The sequence below is a fragment of the Colobus angolensis genome, unplaced genomic scaffold (assembly GCF_000951035.1).
Source record: "Colobus angolensis palliatus isolate OR3802 unplaced genomic scaffold, Cang.pa_1.0 Scaffold534, whole genome shotgun sequence".
Taxonomy (NCBI): Eukaryota; Metazoa; Chordata; class Mammalia; order Primates; family Cercopithecidae; genus Colobus; species Colobus angolensis.
In genome coordinates this window covers 623,171-632,481 of record NW_012118866.1, presented here as the reverse complement: position 1 = coordinate 632,481, position 9,311 = coordinate 623,171, and the positions used below count along the sequence as shown (strand labels likewise).

Genomic DNA, 9,311 nt, shown 5'->3' with positions numbered 1-9,311 from the left:
GAGCTTGCAGTGAGCTGAGATCCGGCCACTGCACTCCAGCCTGGGTGACAGAGCGAGCCTCCATCTCAAAAAAAAAAAAAGATATTTACTCTATACTCCCTATTTCCCTCACTGCCTTGATATTAAAAGAAAACATACAATTGGGTTGTGCACTCACTACTTTAAACTGCCTGCTTTAAGTCTGCATTAGAGAAATGCAAAGTCAGGCACTTGAGAGAACAGCTTCAGACAAATGAGAGTTTAAAGACACCAAGCAGAATGCTTGTCCTCCAGCCCTTTCCTCTGCCTCTAGATGCTAACACACTCTTGCCATGGTGGAGAAAGGGCTGAGAATATCTCAAGTGTAGAAAGGGTTATGACTTTTTATAACCAAGTGAGATTTTCTGAACCTCTCAGCAACACTAGCTGGTTTTATACACATCCGAGTCATGGGAAGAATCAATTTTATGACTAAGAGATTTCCTATGAATGTCAGTGGCTACTTTTGCTTCACACACACACACACGCAAAACAGAAAAACAAAAAAACCAGTTGTTAGTATCAGAGCAACCTTCTTAGCTGAAGGACTGTTCACACTAAGCCTTTATATCCCCCAAGGGGTACTAAGAACCAGCCAAGGAAGGCAGATTTCGGAAGCTTTGCAAACAAACACAATTCAGGGATAAGGGGTTCAATGTGCAAAGTCTTTTATTTAAAATTTTAAAAGTTAAGACTTACGACCACCTCAGTATATGCCATTCCTATTAGAAGGAGGTATGACGGTTTCAAACTCATGCAGAGCTGCATTTTCATTTACAAGTCTCTGTAGGCACTTTAGAAGTGAAGCTTGGCTTCAAAATACAAACACTGGGGGCTTTGGCTCAACCTTTTAATATAAAAAATTCACTGATGTACAAAAATGTGAAAGTGTGACAATGACAATTATGAAATTCTGTGACTGAAAGTCCCCTCAAGTGCACTCTGTGGTGCACATGTGCCCGCCCACACAAACTCTGGCGTGGAAACATAAACTAATGCAAACCAGTGCTACCAAGAAGCACCAACACGTGTGTTCTCCATTCCACCAATCACAGACCAGTATCTACTCCAAACATCCAGTAACGAAAAGTATGGCATCTTCCCAGGAACAGCAAGGCAGGTTTCTTACTCACGATGAACCAGCACGAATAAACCCAGCAAAAAGAGCACTGCATACTAGAAAATAAACACAGAATCACACGTCAGAGAAGCACTGAAAAGTTCAGGGGTTCTTAGAGTTAATTAATAAACTGGTCTTTGTGAATATATTACTAAAGTATCCAATTATTCTTTCATCTTTTAACTGTAATCCATTTAAAAGTTTCCAATACTAAGCAAAAGATCACATTTCTTTAAATAATTTTCTTTTTTTTTTTTTGAGACAGAGTCTTACTTTGTCACCCAGGCTGGAGTGCAGCAGCAACCTCCATCTGCCATATTCAAGCAATTCTCATGCCTCAGCTTCCCCAGTAGCTGGGATTACAGGCGTGTACCACCACATCTGGCTAATTTTTTTGTATTTTTAGTAAAGACAGGGTTTTGCCATATTGACCAGGTTGTTCTTGAACTCCTGACCTCAGGTGATCTGCCTGCCTCAGCCTCCCAAAGTGCTGGGATTACAGGTGTGAGCCACTGCGCCCAGGCTAATAATTTTTTTTTTTTTTTTTTAAATAGACACAGGGTTTCACTATGTTGCCCAGGCTGGTCATGAACTCCTGGGCTCAAGCAATCCACTCACCTTGACCTCCCAGAGTGCTGGGATTACAGGCGTGAGCCACCGCACCTGGCCCAAAAGATTACATTTTTAATAAAACAAATAATACAGGCCCTTACCTTAAATTTAGGATAGTCATTCATGAGGATCGTCACAATTCCAATATAAGGAACAAATCTAAAACAAACAAAAAAACTGATTATCACAGAATTTCCAATGTAAAGCAGCTGTTGTCATTCACTGAATATTATCAATATCTTCTATAGAATACTAATTTTCAATTCACAAAGTTCATTTCTATATACTGCCCTATTTGATCCTTTCAAAAGCCCAAGTGATAGTAAAGTTAGGAATATCACCATTTTAGAGATGAGGAAACAGATGATCATGCCCAAGGTACATGGCTTGTGTGTGGCAGAACCAGCACCAGATAGATTCAAGGTCTTAGATCTCCAGGTGGTGACTCTAATGCTACATGTTGATATACTGCTAGGGGCTAGGTTTATCATCATAACCTTCAAGAAGCTGTCAATCTAGCTAGGGAGACAAAGCAAGCACAGCCAGAATATTACAAAGTACTTCATGTTAAGTGGCCAAAAAGTGAGTGTAAGAGTTCATTATAGTACTTAGGATTTCACCACCTTCTCATTTGTTAACCACCTGTAATCTGTGTTTGGTCCTATTAATCTTGAAACTATTCTAGAACAGTTTTCATCACCATATGTAGCAAACCAGTCTCAACCCCCATATTCCTTTCCATCGTGGCACCATTTGACTTTCATGACCACAAATATGCTCTGGAAATTCCTCCTCCTTGGTTTCTTAATGTACCACAAATTTGTTTCTTCACCTACCTCTTTGGTTGCTACACCTTCTTTTCACTAGCTCTTTCTAATTCTTCATGCCCCTAAAGTTTTTCCCCTCAACTAAGCAAAACCACCTGTTATATGATCTTACAACACCTGATACATTTCCTTTGAGGTCTTTATAACAATTATCATACTTTTACTAAATAATTAGTTATACGACATATTCTATACATGTCTGTCTCCCCTACTAAACTAGAAGCTCTGTAAGGGCAACAATGATGCCTATCTTGTTCCCCCTGTACCCTCAAGGCCAACATAGTACCTTACACATAGGAGATACCCAGTATATCCTGCCTGATTGAATGTCTGAATGTCTGGGCCTCTTCTTTTTGCTCTCTCTTGGGGAAATCCTATTTTCTCCTAGGGCTTAAATTACTCTCCATGCAAAAGACTACTTTGACATCATAAGAATTCAGGGCAGAAAGAGAACATTAGCAGGGTACCATCGATGTGAGTGGAAGAGGTGGTTAGCAAATGTAAAACTTTCTTCTTTATCCTCCTCTTCTCTCGCTGGACTCCAGAGTGGACTGGCAATATTGTACTAAGCTAGAGTCTGTCATAGGGAGGCTGAGCTCAAGTGGAGGCTGACCTTTGCACACTTTATTTATTTATTTATTTTTTTTTGAGGCAGAGTCTCGCTCTGTCGCCTGGACTGGAGTGCAGTGGCCAGATCTCAGCTCACTGCAAGCTCCGCCTCCCGGGTTTACACCATTCTCCTGCCTCAGCCTCCCGAGTAGCTGGGACTACAGGCGCCCGCCACCTCGCCCGGCTAGTTTTTGTATTTTTAGTAGAGATGGGGTTTCACCGTGTTAGCCAGGATGGTCTCGATCTCCTGACCTCGTGATCCGCCCGTCTCGGCCTCCCAAAGTGCTGGGATTACAGGCTTGAGCCACCGCGCCCGGCTGCACACTTTAAAATTGCCCAGATACTTTTATTCAGGGTACCTACCTACAATCTTTGCACCATGCCGAAGACAGCACAAACAGAAATTACCTCCCACATAATATCTACACCATCAAAGCCTTAGGCAAACTTGAACACACATTTTGTTTCGGACACATTTCATTTCACTTTAACAACTCCCCTCACTTCTGTCTCTTGTCCTCACCCCTCCCTGCTCCTCTCCCTTCTGGCAGGATCACTGACACCTGTCTCTCCTGCCCCATCCCCAAACTCCCACTGGTGTTTCTTAAAGCCTAGACTTCCCCTGTCACAAACGCTTGGTGGCTTGTTAAAAATGCAGATTCTTGGCTGGGCATAGTGGCTCATGCCTGTAATCTCAGCACTTTGGGAGGCTGAGGCAGGTGGATCACGAGGTCAGGAGATCAAGACCATCCTGGTCAACATGGTGAAACCCTGTCTCTACTAAAAATATAAAAATTAGCTGGGCATGGTGGTGCATGCCTGTAATCCTAGCTACTCGGGAGGCTGTGGCAGCAGAATCGCTTGAACCTGGGAGGTGGAGGTTGTACTGCGCCATGATTGCGCCACTGCATGCCAGCCTGGCGACAGAGCGAGACTCTGTCTCAAAAAAAAAAAAAAAAAAATTGCAGATTCTTAAATCTTTCCCAGATCGACTGAGTCAGGGAATTTCTGAAAGGTGGGGCCCAAATGATGCTCCTGCACATCAAAATTCAAGAAGCACAATTTTAGTGTGAGATGCACATATAGGTGTGTGATGGCAAATAATATCCCTTCTTAGGGTTCATGCTTTCATCTCAACCCCTGGGATCTCCAAGAGCTGAAAAGTAACAGTTGTTAAAGAACGGCATGGCTAAGCTCTAAGAGGATGGATAGAGGTTTTCTATATTTTTTATATATTATATATATACATATATATTATATATAATTTTTCCTTTTTAGTGCAGTAACTGTTACTTCTTTTGTCCCATTCTTAACACTTCCATAAAAGAAATAGCTTTCAGTGAAAGTAAATCACCTAATTTAAAAACATAAAGGCAAATGCCTCACAGTAAAGTACAGATTAAGAGCTATAAAAGCATCTGATTTCTACTAAGACATTAAGCTGCCAATTCTGACCTGATGATCAATAAGCAGCCATTCTCATACACAGAGACTCTGTTACCTCCAAAAAAATGATATCTATGCCCAAAGAACCACATCCTTGGCTCCCAGCAACCGCATAGGCCGCTTGTGAATGATCCATGTAATTTTTTTTTTTAATTTTTATTTTTTTGAGACACGGTCTTACTTACCAGGCTAGAATGCAGTGGTGATCATAGCTCACTACAGCCTTGAACTCCTGGGCTCAAGCAATCCTCCCACCTGAGCCTCCCAAGCAGCTGGGACTACAAGTGCACACCACCATGCCTAGCTGATTTTTTAAATTTTTTGTAGAGACAGCATCTCACTACATTGCTCAGGCTGGTCTCAAACTCCTGGGCTCAAGTGGTTCTCCCATCTTGGCCTGTTAAAGTGCTGAGATTACAAGCATGAACCACCACACACAACCTGAAACTTTTTTTTTAAGGTTGGCTTTTCTTTGTCCACTATCAGTGAAATGAAAGTAACTTGGTCTTTAGGAGGAATATAAGCAAGATCTAAGGATGCCAGAATATGATGAGGCCGTCCAAAGTCAAACGACAGGTTTAATTATCTGTGCCACTGTTACCCTCCATGGACAGAGATAAGCAGAGTTGATAATCAAGTGCACAGCGCTGCTATCATCAGTCATCTTAAATTCAAACCATTTGCAGCTTTTGCCTATTCTGCTCAGATAAACTTACGTGCTAAAGCAGAGTTGCTAATAAGCAGGAGGTTTAAAATAAGTAAAATAAATGCCATCCACAAAGCCAACTCCAACACCAGCCTGTGCCAAGTTAATATCTAGAAGGCAAAATGCATTTCATATAGTTAAATACATTTCCCTGGGAATTCTTGGGATCGCAGGTACTGCTGAGGAAGTAGCCTCAGAAGAAAGCACTGTCTCCTGATGCTCATAGAGATCATTAGACAAAAGGCCAAACAAACAGTAAAGAAAAGATGCCACAAAAATTAAGAAGAGACTCCAGCACAATTCTGTCAAATATCAAAAGGGGTCTATATCTGGGAAGTCTAGAATCCAGCAGCCAACTAAATGAGAGAGTAAGAGAATATGCAATGACTAGAAAAGGATCATCTTGTTTCTAGAATGACTTGTTTCAAGTAAGAAGTACATTCAAAAAGTCTTATAAATAAAACTGATTTCAGTTAACACAGAGCTCAATTACTCTATTCCTTCCTTATTTTTTTTAATTCTTCTTTCCATTGTCAACATTTCTGTTCCCCGATCCTCTGCCAATCTTTCAACCTTTTCTCCTGCTGCTTTCTGCTCCTTGTTGACTAATGGGTGCTCTTGAATTTTTCAACTTCCTGAGTTTAGGAAGAAATCACTTCTATTAATACTTAATTGGTTCAGTATTAGTTTCATTTTCTAAAATTGTTTTTATTACATGCTACAACATGAATAAGCCTTAAAAACATTATGCTAGGTGAAAAGAAGCTGGACACAAAAGATTACATATTGTATGATTCTGCTTATATAAAAAGTCCAGAATAGGCAAACGCACAAAGACAGAAAGCAGATTAGTGGCTGTCAGGGGCTACAGGAAGTAGAGGATGGGGAGTGACTGCTAATGAGTACAAAGTTTTATTTTTGGGGTGACAGAAATGTTCTGGAATTAGATAGTGGTGATGGTTGCACAATCTTGTGAATATACTGAAACCCACTGAATTGTAGTCTTTAAGATGGTGAATTTTATATTCTAATATATGTGAATTATATCTCAATAAAAATTTTTAAAAATTATTTTAATTTAGAGCCTTAGGACTCAACATAAAATTTTTTTAGCGTGCAGCTGTTAAAAATGAGAGAGAGAGACCAGCCTGGCCAACATGGCGAAACCCCATCTCTACTAAAAATACAAAAAATTAGCTGTTTCTACTAAAAATACAAAAAATTAGCTGGGCGTGGCAGCACACACCTGTAATTCCAGCTACTCGGGAGGCTGAGGCAGGATAATCCTTTGAACCTGGGAGGCAGAGGTTGCAGTGAGCCGAGATTGTAACATCGCACTCCAGCCTGGGCAACAAGAGCAAAACTCTGTCTCAAAAAAAAAAAGCATAAAGGAGGCCAGGCACAGTGGCTCACACCTGTAACCCCAGGACTTTGGGAGGCCAAGGTGGGAGGACTGCTTGAGCCCAGGAGTTCAAGACCAACTTGGGCAACACAGGGAGAACCAATCTCTACAAAAATTTAAAAAATTAGCCAGGTGTGATGGCATGCACCTGTGATCCTCGCTACTGAGAAGGCTGAGGTGGGAGGATTGCTTGGGCCTGGGAGGTAGGGGTTTTCGCAGTGAGCCACGATTGTGCCACTGCATTCCAGCCTGGGTGATAAGAGTGAGACGCTGTCTCAAGAAAAAAAAAGCATGAAGACATACATGCTACAGTAACAGACTTGCCTGTGGAAAAGCTCTATTCTCGAGATTTGGGTACAGCCTGACTTTGAAATACCAGTTTAGTGTTTTATAAACACAATTTCCACATAAGAAAGTGTTACGTTACATTACGTGTCAAGCTCAGTAGAGGTACAATCAATGGAAAGTAAATTTATATAATTAAGATTCTGTGCTCCTGCTGTTCACGTCTTAGTTTTTTTTTTTTTCTATAGAAACTTCCTTAAAGCAGAGAGTACCAGACTATTACATTTTTTAAGTAAAAGCTACAAAATGGTCTATATTTTCAATGTTGGGATTTTAAAAATAGCATTAAATAGTGTGGAATTTTTTCTTGACGGTAGTCCTGCTCTGTCGCCCAGGCTGGAGTGCAGGGGTGCGATTTGGCTCACTGTAAGCTCCGCCTCCTGGGTTCACGCCATTCTCCTGTCTTAGCCTCCAGAGTCACTGGGACTACAGGTGCCCGCCACCATGCCTGGCTAATTTTTTTGTATTTTTAGTAGAGACAGGATTTCATCCTGTTAGCCAGGATGGTCTCGATCTCCTGACCTAGTGATTCGCCTGCCTCAGCCTCCCAAAGTGCTGGGATTATAGGCATGAGCCACTGTGCCCGGCCAGAATTTTTTCAAAAATTGTCCAGAAGACAAGTTACTTGAGTGAAAGCACATTTCCCCTAACCTTTCGTAGGATGATGCATCTTTTACCCAAGCAATGGGCCAGAGCGAGTAGACAGAGCTGTAATGAACACTTAAGAATCGAGACCCAGGCTCGGTGTGGTGGCTCACGCCGGTGGTCCCAGCACTTTAGGAGACTAAGGCAGGCAGGTCACTCGAAGCCAGGGGTTTCAGACCAGCCTGGCCAACATGGCGGAAACCCATCTCTACTAAAAATAGAAAAAATTAGCCAGGAGTTGTGGTATGCACCTGTAATCCCAGCTACTTGGGTGGCTGAGACATGAGAATCATTTGAACCTGAGAGGCGGAGGTTGCAGTGAGCTGAAGATTGCTCCACTGCACTCCAGCCTGGGCAACAGAGCAAGCCTCTGCCTCAAAAAAAAAGAAGAAGAAAAAAAAAGAAGACTCAGATAAAGGAACACTCAGTTGTACTGGCAGGAGCATAAATGAAACAGGCTTGGCAAAATTTGTCAAAAGCCTTAACATATGAGTATGCTTCACCCAGTAATTCCACTTCTAGGAATTTATTCTGAAGAATGGTTGGGCAGAAATGCTGAGATACACGTAACAAGGATGTTTATCATAACATTGTTCACAATAAAAAAGCTGGAAATAATCAGAATACCTAACAACAGGACACTGACTGAATAAAATCTATCTATATATTCATAGGATACAGTATATGGTCTTTCCATACAGTGGAACAGCAGACAGCTTTGAAAATGATGATACGATGGTAAATATATTGATTTGTAAATATGTAGTGATTTTTTGGGTAAAAAAGGGTTATAAGACAGTGTGACCACTCTCCTTTCATACACAAAATGCATTTATATTTGTATAAATATGTACATACTAGAGCTTGGTGCCACAATTCATGCCTGTAATCTCAGCACTTTGAGAGGCCAAGACAGGCGGATCACTTGAAGCTGGGAGTTTGAGACAGTCTGGCCAACAAATCGAGACCCCGTCTCTACTAAAAATATAAAAAATTAGCTGGGCGTGGTGACATACACCTGTAATCCCAGCTACTCGGGAGGCTGAGGCATGAGAATCTTTTAAACCCAGGAGGCAGAGGTTGCACTGAGCTGAGACCATGCCACCCACATTCTAGCCTGGGTGACAGAGCAAGACTCTGGTCTCAAAAAAAAAGGGCAAAAAAAAAGTACATATTAATATTTTTATCTCTACACATAAAGGCTAATACAATGCAAACCAAAAAGTTAATAAATATTTATGGAGATCAAGAAAAAGGAGATAAGAAGTGACTTTGCTTTTTGATTATTGATATTTCCTTTATGTTTCTACATGAATCTGTACATTTATAATCTGAGGAAAAACAAAAAGACTCAGAGATTGGTGAGTTTAAATAACCACATTAGCAGCATCTTGGGAACTGAGGAAGATGGGGACTAGTATTTCTCAGAAGCACTGATGACCTAATTTGGATTATAAAATATTTTTAGCTCCATCAAAGGAAAAGTTCTTTAAAGTAAGGACATACTAAAAAAACAACAGGCCGGGCGTGGTGGCTCAAGCTTGTAATCCCAGCACTTTGGGAGGCCGAGACGGGCGGATC

At 41.2% G+C, this 9,311-nt stretch overlaps 1 protein-coding gene across 1 annotated transcript in view; it reads right to left on the bottom strand.

Moving 5' to 3' along the window:
* Nucleotides 1-669: 669 nt before the first annotated feature.
* Nucleotides 670-9,311, bottom strand: part of SEC11A (SEC11 homolog A (S. cerevisiae)) — a 48,197-nt gene continuing 39,555 nt past the window's right edge. The window contains exons 4-5 of the mRNA XM_011961062.1: nucleotides 1,852-1,909; nucleotides 670-1,194 (exon numbers count right to left, since the gene is read on the bottom strand). Of these exons, the coding sequence (XP_011816452.1) occupies nucleotides 1,144-1,194; nucleotides 1,852-1,909 (109 nt within the window). The 3' untranslated portion in view covers nucleotides 670-1,143. The remainder of the gene's footprint in view (nucleotides 1,195-1,851; nucleotides 1,910-9,311) is intronic.